The sequence below is a fragment of the Anopheles nili genome, chromosome 3 (genome assembly GCF_943737925.1).
Source record: "Anopheles nili chromosome 3, idAnoNiliSN_F5_01, whole genome shotgun sequence".
NCBI classification, from domain to species: Eukaryota; Metazoa; Arthropoda; class Insecta; order Diptera; family Culicidae; genus Anopheles; species Anopheles nili.
This window is the reverse complement of record NC_071292.1, coordinates 38,880,599-38,901,089: the sequence shown is the minus strand read 5'-3', so window position 1 is coordinate 38,901,089 and position 20,491 is coordinate 38,880,599. Positions and strand designations below refer to the sequence as shown.

At 37.7% G+C, this 20,491-nt stretch overlaps 1 protein-coding gene across 1 annotated transcript; it reads left to right on the top strand.

Moving 5' to 3' along the window:
• The first annotated feature begins 554 nt into the window (after window positions 1–554).
• LOC128724217 (serine-rich adhesin for platelets-like) lies at window positions 555–13,954 on the top strand. Its single transcript, XM_053817983.1, has 4 exons — window positions 555–558; window positions 4,336–5,238; window positions 12,453–12,837; window positions 13,313–13,954. The coding sequence occupies exons 1-4, from the start codon at window positions 555–557 to the stop codon at window positions 13,467–13,469; spliced, it is 1,449 nt and encodes a 482-aa protein (XP_053673958.1). The 3' UTR covers window positions 13,470–13,954.
• The last annotated feature ends 6,537 nt before the right edge of the window (window positions 13,955–20,491 follow it).

The following is a 20,491-nucleotide window of genomic DNA, read 5'->3' as shown; positions in this document are numbered from 1 at the left end:
GTAACAAGATTTTGCCATTTTTAAATAACAGTAGCATACATTTGCTACACTGTTGCTTTATCAATATGCCATCTCTCGAAGATAAATTATTTTAAACCAGACGACATTTTACGTTCAGAATACAACATTTATTTCACGAAATATCAAACAAGAGGAGGGTATAAGTACCAGGTTTGTGAGTGCCATATTTTGGATAGTGCCATTGTCGAAACAATGCGTGAATGTAACCAAAAACTGGAAACGATAAACTGTTCTCAACAAATCGCTTTACTGTTTAAAAGAGAACCATGAAGCTTGTGTAAGTGAAGCAAGATAATAATATTGAACAGTAGTGAACTTTCTAATTAACTTATCTAGTCGGATGTACTTATTTAATATTTACGTTTTGTTTTACAAACGGTAGTGTAGGAAAGCCATGTCTTTCGTTCTAAAGTATTAGTTTCAAAGACTTCGCGCCCAGTTATAATTTTTTATTTTTTTGTTGAACGTATAGTGTAAGTGATACATTCCGATTGATTTTGGCGTCCGATATGATATAAATTTTCCTTTTGGAAATGGGTAAGCTACGTAAACATCAAAAACATTCGAAAACAGATCGTTATGTATGTTTGCTTTCCGCCGAGTTTGGCGAACATGCGGAACACATTCCCGATACTATTCAAAATTCCCCGGTTCAAAATTGCATATATTGTATTATAGAAGATAAGGGTGTGACAGAATGGTAATCTAATGAAGGAAGTAGATTGATACATGTTTAGCGAAGCGTGCTAAGGCAAGGATCTATGCGCGGCATTTATTTGGAGACCAAATATCGATTAATGTCACCACAAAATTAGAAATATTACGAGAACGAAAGATCAGTTTGGTGTAAGGAGCGCAACGGCCATCGCCAAGCTTGTATTGCAATGTATTGAAACAAATACAGGAGCGTAACCGTTCCGCAATGCCATACGCTACACTCGTTCCAAATTCATATGGTAATATAGACTTTGGAACTAGCTAAAAGAAGGAGTGGATTGTAATTGGTTGTTTGAGATGATTGATTTAAGCAAGCATTAAAATAGTTTCAAAAAAAGAAAAATATAAATAATTGATAAACTGATTAACTGTATAACAAAAACACATCAGTGCAGAACAGCAACGTATGTAACATCACATCAGAGAAACATGTTCAGTTAAAAAACTCCAAAGAAATATGGGAAAGTTAGAAAGAGGTCTCACATACACCTGTTCACCACATAGAAAACAAAAAGCAACGTAACTTGACATGGTAAAATACATTTATATTATAATAAGTAATTATTTATCAGTTGTGCCCGGAGGTCACGCTGGGAAATTTAATTTTTGGGGTGAGCAATAGAAAGTATTGTAGCATACAGAGATCGTGACCCGTAACGTATCTAATGTTTGGTTGAGGTAAACGAAGAGAATGGAACTGATATAGGTGGTGACTATAGGATGCGAACGATTTAAAACAAATAAAGAAAAGCACAGCAGTGTTTGCATTTCATTTTGCGCAAAAATTTAAATAATTGAATCTACACAAATTCCACCTGTGGTATTCGGTAATTGTTTGGTAAGAGATGTGTAAAGGTAAAATAAGTGAACTGTGCATATTGACTTTTTTTGTGGAATCTATATATTTTATTTATATTCGAATCTGTAGTATTTTATTAACATAATTCATTTTTATTTTAGGTTGCCGTCGGCGCTGGATGATTCTTAACGAATTGTATCAACAATCGCTTAGACAGTGACTGAATGATGGATTAATACTTATTCTCATTTCATAATCAACATTTGTGTCACAATATCGCTCGGATAAATGAGATCAGTAAAATATAACATCGTGTGACCAACTACGTGATGTTGGAAATCCATTTTAAGTGAGAAGAGAGGCCCAATTATTGATTGACCCTGCCAGAAATAATCCTCGGTAGAGAAATGAATATTTGTATATGAAGATGCAGTTGTGCCGTATCTGGTTGCAGTTCCCTTGAATAAAAATGCATTTGATTAGTTCTGTATTTATTTTATCCCATTTCCGGTGGAATAAATGTCGTGAAATAGTGGAAACATATACAAATGATCCAACGTTGTAACAGATAACAATAGTTGTTGGTAGAGATTAGATGTTATAATTGGAAGATAGCTTAGGGAAATAAACCATACGAGAGAAAATGTAAAGGAAAACACTGTTTATTGTGAACGGCTTAACAATAAACATAATCGTAGGCAGAATGTAGGCCCTTTCAAAAGAATATTCCGGCTGGGGATGATGACGCAGATCCCAAAAGGAAATTCTTTATTATTGTTTGAAGTTTTATCGTACGACTAAGAATATTGTAAAATCATGTCCTGGTTTCACGGTCTACTCTCTTTACATTACAACAAATCAAACGGAACGTTTGTTGTAAACTTGGATGTATTGAGGGATATTGCATAGAACATTGGGAAGCGTTCTCTATTAGAATCATCTGTTATATCAAATGGTTGCTTAAGGGAGACATTTACATCGCTAATTTTGAAACGTTAAAAAAAGAAAGCAACAAACAAATAATGCTCCATTCACTAAATAACCCTGCTATCATGTAAACCACAGCCAAAATGCACACACATATCTTCTCTTTATCTCTTCGTCTCTATGCAATTCATTCATTCCTGCTCTCTTGCAATATACGCAAATCTGGTGGTGGCAAGATGTTACTATATTACTTTTAACTATTAATTTTTGTTTTTCTCTCAATTCTATCATTTTGTTGCCATCTTTAATGTATACTATTAAGTTTTTGTATGTTTTCATTTCTCAAATTCTCAATTACTTTTTTGCTATAAGTGTATTTGTTCGTTTGTGTTTTATATGTGTATGTGTCTGTATCTGTGTGCGTGTGTGTGGGGAATGGTGTTTGGGTGCGTAAACGCTTCGGAAATTGCTTTTTAACTGATCGAAGAAAAGTTACATAGAGATAAATAAAGAGAAGATAGAAAGGTATAAATAAATAAACACACACACACACATATATATATATATATATATATATATATATATATATATATATATATATATATATATATATATATATATATATATATATAAACCTATTTAGAGAGATAAACAGAGATATAGAGGAGTAAGGAGAGATGAGCGAGTGAGAGTAACTTTTGATATGATCGTTACTGTTTGTCCTGTTCTGTGTTGGCATCACGCACCAATGCATAGTAAGCATACCCCAAAATCTGTTGCAACTTCAAGCACATATTGTACACACGGAGGCGTACACATACACCACGTGTCTGTTTTGTGAGATAATAAAAGAAAGCACATTAATGTAGCGTAGCACATACATGAAGGATTCTAAATGATTACACTAAGATAGAAAAAACTTTTTGTTAGTGGCCATAGGTATACGAAAAAGAGTTAGGTCTGAGTAACGTCTTTTGGCACTAAGCTTATGCTTTTGTTAGTATTAAATTATTAATGCGTTGATCGATGTGTTTCAATGAGAAACGAAAAACTCGTATGTGTGCATATGTATATCCATGTGTGCCTCTTTAAATTTTTTGCTATTCACATCTAATAATTTATTTACTTCATGTTACAAATATCTCATGATAAATACACTAAAATGAACTATAAGCTTTAACAAAACTAAAAAACCTATATAAATGCACAAGTTAAAGTTTGTTTTTTGTATTTGGAATTTTGTGGAATGATGGTTATGTGTTAATGTAAAATCAAGATCAACGAAGAAAATTGAGGGAATAAGCTTATATTTTTGTTGAATTTCTAATTTTCATTAATATTCATTTTCACTTGAAGATAGCACATTGAAAGGGCACTAGAAAAATTGATGAAACAATACGAAACACAGGAAGTACATGCATCTCAGGGCTTCTCGTTAAGTGTTTAACTAATTTGGCCTGATGATCAAAATTTTAACGAACTTTTGATGCAAATATTTGTTATGTGATTAGATATTTAAAACAGATGAGATTGTACGCCAGGTTAAACGATTAAATATTTGGCTACAATTTATTTGGCGCAACTAAGATATAGTCAAATATCTTTGTCTTTTTGTATTATCGATGAAAGTGCAAAATAATCATATGAAAACAAAAACATACAGAGAGCATAAGTTTGGATGAAAGAGACAACGACAGAGAAAGAGATAAATCAAAACGCTAATGTTTAAACACGAACACATCAAACTTCAATCTTATTAATTAAACTGCAAATTGCCACTACCACGGGAAGGGATGATCAAATGCTAAATCTTTGGTAGAAATGTTGAATTTAAACCAAAACCCAACTTTGTTCAGTTTCTGTACCCGTAGGTCAAACGAGCAACACTGATGGAGGAGGCCCATCAGTCAGCTATACGGCGGAAGCGACAGAAGGAATTGTACCCTCAAGTGACATCGGTAACGACGGTTCCGTCGTCATCTCCGTTGCCTCTGGCGGTGCCGGAAGTGCCGGTGTTAGTAATACTACCATTAGTAACATTGGCACCGAAAGTAACACTGTTGATGGCAAAAGCGCAGTACCACCGCTTTGCAGCGCCGGATGCAGCAGTAGTGGCAGTAGTTGCAGTAGCAGTAGCAGCAGCAGCAGTAGCAGCAGCAATAGCAGTAATGGCGGTGGAGGCATTAGCAACAGTAATGGTGCTGCTGCGGCGATAGCTTTGGCCCTGAACCAGCAGTCTGCCAATGTTCCGGTGGGGTCGTCTGCGGCGGCGGCTGCCGCTGCGGTAGTGGCCCTTGTGGGTAGACCATTGATGGAAGAGTACATTAAGAGCGATGCGGCCGGGGTAGGGTTTCCATTGCCGGTTTCTCAACCATCGTCCCCAATGGGCAGTTGTCTGAAAGGAGAAGGATCTTCCCAACAACAACATCTCGTGTCATCGTTGCAGCTGCAATCTCAAAGTCAAGCGCTATCGCTACACCAGCACCATCAGCAAACGGCCGCACTGCCTCTGCTTTCTCCAAAATCGCCGCCGTGCGACGATCAACCGTGCGACCTACGGATGCTGACCCCGACCACCTACTTGCGGGAGTTTGCTGGTGCGGTGAAACCTGAGTCGATTGCCGCTGCCGCTGCAGTTGCGGTTCAGCTTGCTGCTTCAGCTAACACCGGCAGTGCGAGCACAACGGCTGCCCTGCCCATACCGATGTTCAAGGGTATGAGCATGACGACGCCACCACCCCAACCGGGTGCAATGCCTTCGCCGATCGTCGGCGGTACATACTCCTGCCCGCGGTGTGGTAACTCTTATGCTCGCCCGCATAGCTTGAATCGGCACATTCGGTTCGAATGTGGCGTTGAGCCCAAGTTCGAATGTCCGGTGTGTCATAAGAAGTCAAAGCATAAGCACAACCTTGTGCTACACATGCGCACGCATCAGCATCGATGATTGAGCCTTGCGTTGCTTTTTATCTCCTGTTGATCGGGTTAAGATGGTACGATAAATGACGGTATCGGCATAGTGAGTGTTGCGGTGTGCTGATGCGATAGAGCGGATCTTTTCAATGAAAGCCATCTCTCTCAGTGGTTGCAGTGTGATATAGGTCATGTAGACCATCCAAAAAGCTCGATAAACGAGACATTTTTCACCATTACATCGCGCAACAACCATCCAATAACTATCGCAGAAGAGAAAAAAAAAAACAATTTTTCGGCAGCTATTATTTAGATTGCGATTCCACGGAATACTGCGGAAGAAGCGAATCAACTGAAAAAAGAAATATAGAGAGGGCGCGCGATAGAGAAAGCGGAAGTTAATACGGATGTCCCTACGGATGAGGGAAAGAGAAAGCGTCGTAAATGCGGCGTAATGAACGCATGAATTCATACGGTTATATTATTTGTTATCTTTTCTTCCTTTTTCTTTCCTATTGCTTCGCAATTGTTGTTACCATTAACTAACGGTATAATTTCTAGTTGCAGTACTGTTTTTTTTTAATTTTATTTTCTAAATTATCGTAACTTGGAATTGTTTGTAGTCAGAATTAACCAAAACAACATATCCATCAGTCTGAATCAAAGAAAATGGTGTATAGCACGGAACCGAACGAAAGAGAATGGAAAAGTTCAATGGCGAGGAAGACTAGTGGATAAAAGAGTTCGCATAGTCAGTTGTTAAGTCCCGTAGAGCGAGGATTAAAAATCACATTCTATGAACTAACCATCCTATATGGATATAAAATTGAACTAATCAAGTGCATTGGCAAAGAATCAAGAAATATTGAACTATAGTGTAGTATATTGTGACGAAAAGGTGTTTTTACTTGCCGTTCGAGCTCTGTGCCAAGCAATCGAGCATCGGGTGGTAGATCATGCGAGTAATCGTATGCACGTAGGTAGTACGCTGCGGGGCAGTAATGAAAGTAATATCTATAGTTTAGAAGCATTGTGAAAATGTGGTGGATTCGTTCAAGATTATTTGAACAGTGGTTAAGCAGCGGACTGCTAGTAAATTGGACAGCACATCTGATTTACCGTCATTCCGATTCCAGCTGGAAGAAAAATGTGCTTAAAATTCGACACACGTTTTGTTGTTTCAATTTGCTATGCGCCAATTTAAACATCTCTGAGCTGAGGTTGTGTTTTTGTTTGAGAGCCAATTGTTTGCTTACTCGAATGAAACATAATAGCACAGAATAGAACAGTAATAGTAGGAACGGTTCGCTGTGAGTTGACAGAGCAAATGCGTTTTAAATGCGCAAGAAACATGCACTGTGTATAATTGTTGTGACGGAACTAGATTTAAGGTGGGTCAGTTACTTAACATTCATATATTATATTTTTATTTTATTGAGTTATTATATAGTTAAGTTGCCTTGTTGCCGCCATATGTCGACTCCACAGTTTGACAAAATCTTAATGAAACGGCCAATATGCAACTAATGTTATTTTACTTTTTATTTGAAATCAAGGTTTTGGTGGCGTCTCGTTCAAAATTTCATCTATAGCTAACTTTCTGGGATATACGCCGGCAGTAAACAGAGACAAAGAACATCTAATGTATACTTGTAGATCGAGGAAATTCGTTTTTGATTTTTTTTCGGTCAAATTGCATGCGCCTACGCTTGTTGTTAAAAAAATAATAGACCCAAATTCAAAGTAAAACAAGGCAGTTTGATACAAGCATATGCTTTGAAGTTGCTAAATCGCTGCATGATAAATTTGAGTCATAGTTAATTGAATAAGGTTCTTTGAAAAACAGTACTTTATGTTGCCATTCGGCAGCGAGCTCGTTGATAACGATTGAAACGTAACGGTAATTTTCTTCATTCATATTATCTTGCATAGCATATTTATCGCCGTAATCAGAAAACATACGAGAGCATAGCTCCCAATCACTAATAATTCACTAGTCCATAAGAAAACATGTTGCAATATAAGCAAATAGATAACAGTAGCATAAAAACAGGCAAGAACTCACGCTTACGGGGGTTTCAATATTACTACCGTTTACGCAACAATTGGTTACCAGATTGAAACATAAACAGATCGTTATATGTTTACAACAGTAGAAGTACACAAACAACGCCCACTTACACACATCGTTAAGCTCGTTAGTTTATGAAAAATAATTAAGAACGGGTTACAATATAATTGATCATGATTATGATTAGTCCTGATGCCGATGCGCATAGGAGGTAATTTTTGTTTGTTTCTCTCCATTCACTAAGATTGTCTGGTGGGTAGAATCGATCAGAGCTGAAAGGATGTTAACAGTGATAATAGACATAGACTGTGTTATAGTCTGGTGTGACAGAATTGAAGAAAAAGAAAAAGGTACTATGCACCTGAACCATGTGCGGTGGATAGGGATATTTATTCAAATCGTGCATGTTTCCTATAGGGTTCGATAAAGCTTTTCTTTGGCGACTGTAAATGCCATTGCCTCCAGATTGTGAGGTGCGAGTGTGTTATAGAATGTGCAGTTGTCACAGAAAGTCAAAAGCGTGATTGGAAATTGCAGTGCAATAATGAATGTAAGATTTATATAGTTGAAGTGAACCAAGAGAAAGCCAACATACAATAGCTCTCGCTATTGGGAGTAAAACGAAGCAAAGATATACCTTCTAGCAGGACACACACCGTAATTCTCGATCCGTAATTGTTTGATTGTAATTTTTTTTGTTAATATGGGTTCTGTCTTGGATACACCCCGCCTTCTAGTTTCAAATTATAGCAAGAAAATCAGAAATTCAGCATGCTAATTTGGAATTTCCGAGCAAAGCATGGTCTTACATTTCGTGGGAAAAATACTTCATTGTTTTATCAAATTTAATTGTTTGCATCCTAACTAGCTGCCTAACGATAGCTGCTTATACATGTGTTATTGTTGTTACCATGAATCATAGTTTGTTTATTTACGACCAAACAGTCCACGGGATACGAAGGAATACCGCCAAGTACCGGGTGTGGGTCTATTAGTGCAAGGTGTGAGAAATAGAAGTAAATTACACATAACAAATCAAGATCGCTTATGCATTTACCGAACGAAGCATAGGCCTAATTTAACATGCATTATCAGTCCTCGAAGGACGCAGTGATGAAAAAAAGAAAAAAATATAAACAAAAGAAGAAGAGGATACGTTAGATGCATGAACTCGCGACGCGATGAAGAGAGGAGTGAGAGGAAGAAAAACTGAAACAATTGGATTGTGATATTTGCAAAAGAGTATAGTCGTTCTTTATTTAATTTTTCGAAGATTTGTATGCGGGCTGGCGGGTATGAACATAAGGCAAAAAGAACACTTTAGGAAATGCAATGTAATATAGGCACAGTTCGCCAACAATTTAACCGACCTAGAAAGAGGTTGGATAGGAAGATCCTTTAGTGAGTTAGAGATAAATAATGTTAACTTGCGTAACGAAACTGAATCGAACTAAATTAGAGCGAAAAAACGAATTCGATCCGAATCGATAGAATATTACCATTGGTATGCGATAGTTGTAAATATGCGTCATTCAGTGTGATTAAAGATACCGCATTGTAAGAAAAAAAGAGTCCGCAAGTTGTACGCAACAAAAACATTTTTACAAACGTGCAAAAGAAAACTTCACGCGTTAAAGGATATATAGATGCATTAGGAATAATAAGAGTAGTTTCAACGAACGGAGGAAAATTAAGGTGAAAAACATCAACTAATCGCTGTATTCTGTGCATATACTGTTTGTTTTCGCGAATCTTTTACCTCATCGTTCAAATGCAGTAATATTCTGCTAACCGCCAGGCAAAAACACATACACACCACTAGACAAACATTGATATTTACACTTAAAGCCTTCGAACGCGCACACATTTTGCCGTACACGAGCGATCCATATCCACATAAAAGCAGAAGTTACTTAAATGCGACATTGACGGTATGATAATATTTTGTTTTGCGATGAAATGAGTTTTTTTTATCCACGTGTAACATTGACGTGTTGGGAGTCGAAATATGCATGCGCATGTGTTTGAAATTAATGTTTAGCGCCAGATATGAGAGTTTTGGTTCAATTTCCGTGCAATTCTGTGAAGTGATTGTTTAGATTTGTTACTTTTGTGGCAAGAATCGCTTTACCTTTTGTCATATTTTTTACCGACAATTCTACTCCGTCACAAACACAATGATTGGTATTCTGGCGATCCGACGATCATTAAATACTGAAATCCAGTCCCGGAATGGATAGGTCCGTTAGAAGAGACAAAAGAAAAAAAATATTGAAAAGAAAAAAAAACAATGCGCTGTGAATGAAAATATTGATGTGATTTTTTGTGATCGTTATTGTTACTACCGAAAAAAAAAACAAAGTGACGGAGCTACAGTTCAACAAGAACATAAAATTATATAAATATATAAAACAGGATTAAAAACATTTACCATTTAAAAGGAAAAAAAATAACAATTTGATCTTTACATTTCTACAAATGGTATATTCAAAAAAAAAGATGAAAAAATAGACATGTACATGTAAATGTGTATATGAAGATTGGGCTATTCCAACAAACGATCGCGACACAAAGCGAAGAATATCAAAATTGTTAAATGTGTAAGTTGACCGTCAAAATGTGAGAAAACAGGATGGCTCCAAAATAACTCGCTCTAACGTTTGTTAAAATACCGATTTCTTTTCACTGATTTAGAACCGTGTCTTTCGGATATCTGTATAAGATTGGATTATGAACTGTGATTGTAAGGTTGACTTGTTCTTCTGTTGGTAATATCCCTTTTCCGGTTTTCATGAATATGACAGTAGAAGTGTAACGACACAGAGTACGTGCAATGGTGTACTATTCGTGCGTAATTTGATGCGATTTTCAATATTTATTCTAGCATTTTTGTTAAGGAAGGAAACAAGATATTGTACATGCTTGTTTTCTCTCTCTCCATTTTTCTGGGCCGGCTAGTCTTATCATCATTGGTAGAAGAGAAGTATGTGTCTATCCTGGTGTGTATGGTGTTCGTTGGGAAAAGAGTGTTACTTTAAAGAATGTTTTGTAAACTGGTTGGTTGAAAAGTGGTGGACATGTAACTTAAATGAGTCGAAATTAGAACGCCATTTGACACAAACCAACAAATTGGATCTCCTGATGCTGTTATGTGTAACAGAACAAGCAAACTATCAAAACGCCCGCCTGACATGTATTAGGAATAAATGACTAGGAAGGCATGAAATGGATGGATAGGAAGGCATGAAAGATTTCAGAGAAGTTGCGTAAAAGTAATCATTATTGGAAAAGAATACATCGGAAAAGAATACAAGCGCTAATTGAGGCGTACGCCAATCAGCAAGTTACCAAACAGTGAAACTGTACATGCTCCAGTGCACGCAAAAATGCAAAAGGTGTAAACAAAGCACACGCAAAGTGTGAACAAAGTTACCGCAAAACGAGTCGATTGAATTATAGTAAGCAGGACGAGAATCTGCCATATGCTTTGGTGGAAGCTATTGGGTGCCATTCGCGACGTGTGGATGGTATTCTAATGTTCTGCTAAGTGCTGAATCGAGAATAATACGAATATTTTACAACCAACACGAATGGCAGCGCAAGGATGTGAACAGCATTCGGTAAAACGAAGTGAAAACCATAATTTCGACACCAGCAAAAGCATTGAGCAAAATAGGCTCGCAATGTTAACGAAAAATACGGAAGGACATGGCGATACGTGGAAACGTGCAAATCTACAGATAATAGGATAAACAAACATAGCTGGCTAGTGTAACATGTCTGGGGATTTGGATTGAGCGGAAAGGAAACTGGCGCGAATACGCGCACTGAAGTGGTAGTGAGTGTACATTTTATACCAAAACTAATGATCATTTATTGTTTTTGTTTATTAACTTTTTCCGTGCGGGAAAGTCGCGAAAAAAAAAATAATACTAAACCTTACATATTAATTAATGAAGCTAATATATATATATATATATATATATATATATATATATATATATATATATATACATATATATATACATATATATATATATATATATATATATATATATATATATATATATATATATATATATATATATTATACACTGAAAGTAACAAGCATACATTGAAGAACTATCGAGCTGACGTCACTAGTCGAAGTTGTCCAAAATCGTATCGTGGAACAGGTAAAACCAGTATCCACCACAATCGGCAGACATGCATGTATGAGTATATCTATATATAGCTATATATTTATATACAAATATTTAGATGGACGAAATGGCGTACATGTCACGAAGAATATTGAAGACGGTATAGGGATGTTTGGTACGGAACGTATACATAATAATTGTTCGTGCGATTATGAATGCATGAAGGGGGAACATAAATGCAAGAAGAAAAATAATCAAACAACACAATGTGAAACGCAAAAGTAATGAAATACAAAAGCGAAACAAAAAAAGTAATCCCAAACCGTTAAACATGTATACTCACCAGCGCTTCGCAAGTCGTTTGCTCACTCTCAGTGTTTTGAGCACATGATACAAGCGATCGCGGTACAATTTATTACAATTTCTTTGCCAACAGGAGAAATTCCCCTAAGAGTGATAAGAATGGATTCGCGTGTGTGTGTGTAGTTGTATGCTCCTGTTTGTTTGACTCTGTGTGTTTGATGCAGCGTGGAGATAATCAACTCTTGTTCTCTAGATCACTGGACTTTGTTAGGATCGAATGGAGATACCCTTGTCTGGAGGTTCTTCCCAAACTTCTGCTTTCAAACTTCTGAACTCACACATACACACCCACAAGGAACATACACGAACCTGTTATTCTCAATTGTTTCATTTATCTACCTCATCATTGTGTTGAATGTATACATACTACTTTAATATTGAAATATTGTTTTTATCTCTAACGAAAATGTTTCTTCTTGGGAATCTATCCGTGTTTCGTTGGAAGCTCTATGTTGAATGATAATTTTTTCTAACGTACTTTTTTCGTTCTTTATTGCAGATGGATTGTCGATGGAACTTTACGGATCACAAATGGATATTGTGAAGGAAGAGGAGAAAATTACCGACTCGATCATAGCGGATTCCGCAGTGCACGTATCTGACCAGGATGGAGAAAACGAATATCCTGTCGACGAGGATGAAATGGTCGCTAAAATACATTCAACTTTGCATCAATTTGAAGCGAACGATGGGAATGTTACAACGGCCGCCTCGTTGTTTGAAGAGTCGTTAGGTTTGTCGTTCGGCTCGTCCATCAGTGTCGTCGGTGGAAGTGCAAATCAAACTCATCAGCAAGGTTCCCTGAACGATGACATTGCGTTGATGGTTGGACGTCCGGATGGAGATGGTTACTTCCATTGTCCGGCGGATTCATGTGATCGGAAGTATGCACTCCAGCTTGCCATATTTTGTTTTCCCCTCCTGCCGATTGTCCTTGACGTGGCAAACACGTCCAAGAGGAGGTGTACACTGGTGGTCGACACACTGGGCCAGAAAATCATCCGCTCAAATCCGTTGCGGTACTCTCGTTGTTCACATCAAGTTTCTTTCTTAACTGAGCCGCCCCACAAAGCCGCTTGTTGGGAGAACAGAAGTCGAATCAAGGAGACTCCGCGTGTTTGTAACGGTATTCGATTTTCAAGTCCAGCGTCCAAAGCCGGCTGTCTCTCTCAGACTGAAATCCTGTGCTAAATTGCCCCCGGAGTGAAGTGTCTATGTTTATTTGTGTTTTTCTTCTCATCTCTTCCTTTCCTTTCATGCTTGCTTGCTCGTTCCATCTGCACACGTTCTCGGGGGGTTTCGCTTACACGTATCCTCGTCGACATTCGATCGTTCGTTCTTACATTACCCTTCTTTCAGGTACAAAATAAAGTATTCGTTGCTCCGGCATTTGCGCAACGAATGCAACGCTGATCGACGCTACTCTTGTCCGAAGTGCGATAAGAGGTTTTCCTACTCGTTTATCCTAAATCGTCATCTGCTGAAGGTGCACAAAGAGAGTCCCGGTTACTATTGAGAGGCTTGCGGCGTGTTACAGGAACGGGGGGAACTGTTAACGAATGTTGACTAGTGACAACTATCAATAAGAGTGAAAAAATATAGATGAAATAGAACGATCAGTTGCCACATTCCTGTAGCAAAAAAAAGAAAAAGAATCTACTAAAAATTCGTCCCGACCAAGTATTTGTTTTTGACATTGTACTCGTGATATTTGTTTAATATTTTCGAAAAAAAAATCTTACTTGCGGACTTTCTCATTGTTTTTTTTTCTTTCTCTGCTATGCATTTTTATCAAACTTTTGTGAGACTGCATGTTTTAGAATAGAAAGCAAGAGAGAAAATCATAGGCATTGGGCATATACAGCGCAAATAATATGGGCAGGGTCTTGTGTAGATCGATCGTGCATCGGTGATGATGAGATAGATAGCATATACCTATAAGAAATGACTAAAGGAAAAACTTCATCATGGCACCATATTAGCGTTTTTCGCTTAAGGTTTGCAACAGCAAATGCTGTTGAAAAAATAAAATCGTGTGATGCGCTTGCAAGTTGTAGCATATGTAGTGTACTGAACGATATAACAAGCAAAATACGATTACCACCATTATCTGTTGAAGTATATTTTTGTCCGTGTGCATATGAATTGCTAGGCGGGCTTATATATATATATATATATATATATATATATATATATATATATATATATATATATATATATATATATATATATATATATATATATATATATATATATATATATATATATATATATATATATATATATATATATATATAATTATTACATTCACATCTCTATTAGATGCATATGGTGATGGTGTTCATACAACAACAGAATAACAGTTTTATTTCTTCATTAGCTCTCTCATCAGGAACATTTTTTCATGCGCTAAAAGTGAATGAAGAATGACCTTACTCGTTGGCTTTAATGTGAGCCGATTATCGTAGTGTGGTTTAGTTTATTTTAGCAGTTTCATTTCATCATTGCTTCTCTACAGCGATTGTCCGTTTGCGCATGGTCAGAATCGGACCGCTTCCTCCACTGGTCCATTCTTTGGGATTAGTCGGACAAAGTTTGCTGGAGAATGTATCCTCGCAGTATGGTAATGCAAATTCTTCCCCGGTGTGGTGTTTTGGGTGGGGGTTACTCCGTTGGCGAATGTTGCTGCCATTGCCTAGGAGTCGTAGCTGCAGCTGATTGTTCTGCTGTTAATGTGTTTTTCCTTTATTTTATCCTTCTTTTTTAGCAAGTATTTCCCTTTCCGAATGCTGTTCTGTTTCTTGCTGTTCTTTTCTTGTATCCTTTCATCCGTCTTTTGTAGCGCTGTTCTAGCTTGGTCTCATTCTAGCTACGAATATAACCTTGTTCTCGGACTTCTTGTCTTGTGCTTGAGTCCGGAGGTAATTATGATTATTCTCCTTTACTGTTATGTTTGTTATGTTTTGCTATTATTACTTTTATTATTATTTCTTGTTATGAATTAGCTATTTCTTTCGATTGGCATTTTGTTCCTTTCTTTACATCTTTGCTAGTTATCCTTGCTCCTTCAACCTGTTCGAACATGATTTTGGTACTGAGTTTATTATTTTCTTAAAATGTTTGTTTGAAGTAGATTCCTTTCCTTTTATCAATCAAATTTGATTTCGTTTTTGTGTTCAAAATTGTATTTTTTTCTTAGATTTCATTATTTTTAGATTCTTCTCATTTTCCATACAAAACAAAAAAACTCGCATCTAAAATGAGCTCTTCAGATACTAATAACGAAATTTCATGTATTTTTTTCTCTTTCTCTCTCTTTTCAACGCGCCTGCCACACGAATTGTTTGTTTTTATTCCCGTGTGTTTGTGTGTATGTGTATGTGTGTGTGTATGTGTGTGTGTGTGTGTATGTGTGAACTTGTGCTGCATGCGAACTGGGGGCTTCTGTGTGCTGCTTGATACATTCTAGATTGCATCGAACTGCTGGAACCGAAGGTTATGATCATGGACGATGGCCTAGCGCGTTACGTGTGCCCGCAGTGTGGTGTGAAGTACAAAAAGCTCAGTGCTCTGCGCGGACATATGAAAGAGTGCGGCAAGGGTGCCCAGTGTCCGCTGTGTCCGAAAATAGTTACACAGCGTCGTAATCTGCCGAAGCACATGGAACGTCATCGCCGTGATGGGCTGCTGGAGTTTCACCACTTCATTGACAACTTTCCCAGCAACATAAATCTAATCATTTGAGCTGAAAAGCGTCCAGGTGAAGTTGTCAATAACCACCAGCGGCGACAGCAGTTGAGAGAAAGGGATAACACAACTATTGCATGTTCGTTGTAAAGAGTTCGTATTGATCGCTGCATTGGCCTTTCAGATGGCAAAAGCAAGCGGCGAGATAAATTCGGTTCGTTGTTCACAATGTTTCTTTTCTATGTTCAATTTTTATTGTATGCTTTATACGACATATTATCGTATGCTTTTTTTTTTCTTACTTTTGATTCATAGTTTTAATTTTGAAAAAGTTTTCTCTTATTTTACATTTAACATACGCGCATTAGACGCGACGTTTATTTTAAGTTTATATGACTTTTATCCATTGAACAATTCGTAGCATAGGATTAACTTTCTTTCATTCCAAGTATTACTACTTAAATGTGTTAGCTGTTAGTGCATATGTCCGCAGTCGTTTCTTCTGCATTATATCATTTTAAAGTGTTTTGATTTAAGATTGTCGATTCGTTTAATCACACGTACGTAAGCGCAATGAATGGAACGAGCAAAAGTGCGCGGAAGAAAACATCTACCTCCCTTCGATTTGCACAAATATACATGAACTGAAAAAACAAGTCAAACGTAACATATAAACAGACACGATTCTGTACGGTTAGGTCTCTGATAACTGGAAGGGATTATGAAGGACAAGCGAAGCGCTTCCATGATCATACAGTAAGGTTTACTAGCATCCAGCAAGCTTCAGTTTAACCAGTGCCATAAACAGGTGTATCTGAGCGTTTGCTGAAGTGTCATTATTGTCCATTCATTTGTGACGACTTGCTTTACTTTTCTCCTGCGGAGTAGCTTAAACATTATTTACGATAGTCGGTAACCTTTATCAGATTTTGTGCTAAAGGTTTCATTTCGCGATCACAGTTTCAGTAGCCACTGTAACGTTTCCTAAATACTACCTCGTTGCTCAATTGTCCTGGAAGTAATATTCAATATCATGGCAAAAGGATCTGGAAAATAGACGACACAGTTCGCTCGATTAACAGACTACACTAAAAGGATGGCGCTAGACATAAGGAACGCAGTGATACTGGCAGGTTTGGCAGCATGCTTAACGCTATAGGTTTATTTCATGTAATTTTGAGTAACAGTCCTGTTGTAGGGTCAATTGTATCCTACTTTTTTTATTCGAAAAAAGATAAATCTGAAGCATTAGACTGGCAACGGCAATCATATCGTGTTATAATATTATCAACATACGCGAATGGGAAGAATACCGAAGGAAAAAAAAAACACATGACTAACGGCAGTGCATTATCAAAACTGAAATAAAGATCAGAGCTAGACATAGGATCATAACAAATGTAGTTGATATCCGATTCATTGTTAAGGAAGTTTACCCTAAGTTTATGATTTAAACAAATAAAGAGACAAAATAATTGCAAGAAGATTCGCGTAAAAATTGATTCTCATGATGCGTCTAATTAGTAGAGCACTAATAGTTACAGTGAGCGGTGCCGTACACTTTCATAAATTTCAACTAGAGTTTTTCGTAACAAACGCTGATAAGTGATTGCTGGGAGATTTAGGTTTCTTTTATTCACCGCGTTAGCATGCGCGAATATATCGAAAAGTAACTCATGCGAAAAGAAATTGCTGGTTGCATGCATACGTTCTAATAAACTATCGATAGGAAAGCTGGTTAAGTTTTTCAAAAATTTGTGTAAGATGTTAGAATTGCCAGAAATTCGTTAGAAAACCCTTGCATCCGAGAAGATGCAAATAAATACAATCGAATCGTATGCAACACCAGGATCATATGCATCCATAGCACAAGATAATGTTACATTGTTTATATACTAATTTTGCTTGGATGTTAAAGCGCAGTTTTCAAACAGGACAGTTTTTTGCTGCAAAAGTTTTGCTACGCGTGCAGAACTAAGTTTAAATTCAAATATTGTGCCAATCGTTTGATGAATGACAATAACAATTCAAAGATTATTATTCTGCATTCTGTGTTAAATAAGGATTATCTTCAAGTACTCCATCAAGGAATTTTTCCAAACAAAAAAAAAACGATATAACCTAACAAAAGAATAAATTTTATGTTGAGCAGAAAATTCATTAGGTATGAAACTGAAACACACACGAGATGATATTCAAAGTAATCGCTTAGCTGTACTGTTTATCTCTTCTTTCGCGCAATCCACAGGCATTTACTATTATACATTGGGAAATAGGCTCCAATGCGCGGCTGTATAGAAAACGTCCAAAATTGATCTGAGATTTTTATCCATTTCGAAGTAACTCATAGCATGTTGCACAGATGCATTGTAAAATTGTACAAAATCAACACGAAGCTCTAGACCATACCATACAAAATCCGACATTGTACAGGCACAACCTCGATCACTGTAATGCAATTGCGTGAGCTCTCGGTAGGCTATTGTGCGATTGTGAATAATCTCGCAAAAGCCGCATCTCTGAACGTGCGAGTGAAAAGAAACAGAAATAGAGTGTCTAAGATTTGTAGATAAGGCGTTGTATTTCATTTTCCTTAATTTCTCTATTTCAGATTTATAGGCGACGATTTGTTTGGTTGTTAGTATTGGAAATATAGGGTATTTGATTTGGATCTTCCTCGACACCAATGATTGGTGTAATACAATTTCATCGCGCACCGTCTATCGTTTTCTCTTCCCCTCTATTTGGTCTCATTCATATACTCATATTTCGCACTGCTTTTTACATGGATACATATGCTATGTTATTCTAATTTACATTTTCTTTTCTTGCAGATATGTATGTATGTGATGCGCTAAGCTAATCTAAAATGAAGCAAATGGTTTTGTAAAATCATCCTCGAAAAATACCACCTTCCGGGGGAGATTCGTGACAGCAGCTCCTATTAGCTTAGCTAGACGAAGGTTCACCTTCAACTGATTGCCAATAGCATGTATTGTAAGTTGTCATGGTGCAAGTGTTCGTATGTTCCCAGCAGCTCCAGTATAGGCAGTATAAGGCGTTGTATTGCTGTTCGCAGTAAGCAATAGTATGCAGTTTGTTGCGCTAGAGGAACAACACAAAGCAAACACGGACAGCGAAAGCGTTTGGTGTATCATCATTTGCGATCAACGCTACTTCTGCTCCATTCCATTACTCCAATCTACTCCACATGCATAAGCTGCAGCGTGTTGTTCTTCATGCGAAACGTTTCTCGCTCGGGGTCACACGAGAAATTGTTGAAGTGAGAATCGTATTTAAATAAAAAATAAAACACAAACCACACCATCCTTACCATTCATGATTCGCATCGTCGTTCCAAGAAGTGTCGCAAACGAGCGGCCCACAAAATCTTCGGAAAGCGCGTGTCACCGTTAGTTTTTTTCACAAAACGCCTACGCAATCGTTAAATCGACAACGATGTACCGGTATTATGTCAAACGTCATTAGCTGATAACAAAAACACTTTACCTTTAGGGGTTGCTCTACTGACCGTAACGCTGACGTGTGGGTGAAAGGACAATTATGTGTGCAGAGCTTAGGTCGGACGCTAGTGATGCAGCATGCACGGACGCGACGGGTCTGTTGAATTTCAGTTTGATCGGTGAATGTAAATTTGGCCGATATGATTAATTTTTCCTGTTCATTTTTTGGTCCTTCCCCTATTCGGTTTCTTATGGTTGGTTCGAGCTGTTTCTCTTTTTCCTCAAATCAGATATGTTTACTTATTCGTTTAATCAAAATTCTTGCCTGCGTGTGTTTGTGTTTGTGTGTTTGATTTTGCATTTAGTGCATTTTTTTATTTTTTATGTACATAAAAAAAGCTCCACAAGTGTTTACTAACACGCCAAATGCTGATGATATAACATTACTGCAATTTGAATGAAAACCAAAAATAAAAGAAAAACACCAAAACCATGTTATCCCATTTTAAACCTCCACCCACTAACTATCTCCCGCAGGATAATGATGATGATGATGGACAGAGAGCGTTTTGAATATTCAGTTCGATTTTTGTTTTCTGCCTGCTACTCTTAATGCATTCATTTGGAATTTGTTCTTCTATTTATTTCTCTATCACGCCACGTTTACTGAATTTCGCGAGAATTCAATGTGCGTTTATGCTCCGATCGATGGTTGCTAATGAAAAGAATGTTCTTTTTGTTTTTTTCTCTTCCAATTCTATCTTCTTCTCTCCCTATTCCAACTCTTACTCTTTGTGACACGTCGAATCAAAATCGCAAAACGAACATGTATAAAACATAAAAACAAAAAACACACACATATATCAACACACGCTTGCCTCCTTTCCGCCGTGATGCGGGGGATGCCGCAATTTCCGCGTGGCCGCATTTCAGAGCTGTGGAGTGATTACTACAACTTTGGTTCGCTGACGGACGATCTGTACGGTCGCAGCGATCCCTCTCGCCAGCTCAACCAGGCCCGGTTGTTGGCGCGCAAAAACGGACAGAATTTTCCCTGCCTCAAGTGCGGCAAGTGGTACTCGACGCGCAGTATCATGCTGCGGCACATGAACCACGAGTGCGGCGTCGAGAAGAAGATACAGTGCAAGTTTTGCTACAAAAAGTTTCGCCGCAAATGGAATCTCGAGCAGCACATCAAGCGGTTGCACATGAGCGAAAAGCGGAAGCACCACCTGCACCATCAGCAGCAGCAGCAGCAGCAGCAACAGCAGCAGCAACAGGCGCAGCAGCAACAGGCGCAACAGCAGACAAGTCAGCAACAGGTCTCTAATAGGAATTGACAGTCCCCGGCTGCCGTGCGACTCGGTGTGGAGGTCTCGGCGCAGGA

Bases quoted from the DNA above. Each gene is read 5' to 3' on its own strand.
- LOC128724217 (XM_053817983.1), top strand. The intron at 5,239-12,452 runs GTACATACTCCT...TCTTTATTGCAG, and splicing joins GCCTTCGCCGATCGTCGGCG to ATGGATTGTCGATGGAACTT. The intron at 12,838-13,312 runs GTATGCACTCCA...CCCTTCTTTCAG, and splicing joins GCGGATTCATGTGATCGGAA to GTACAAAATAAAGTATTCGT.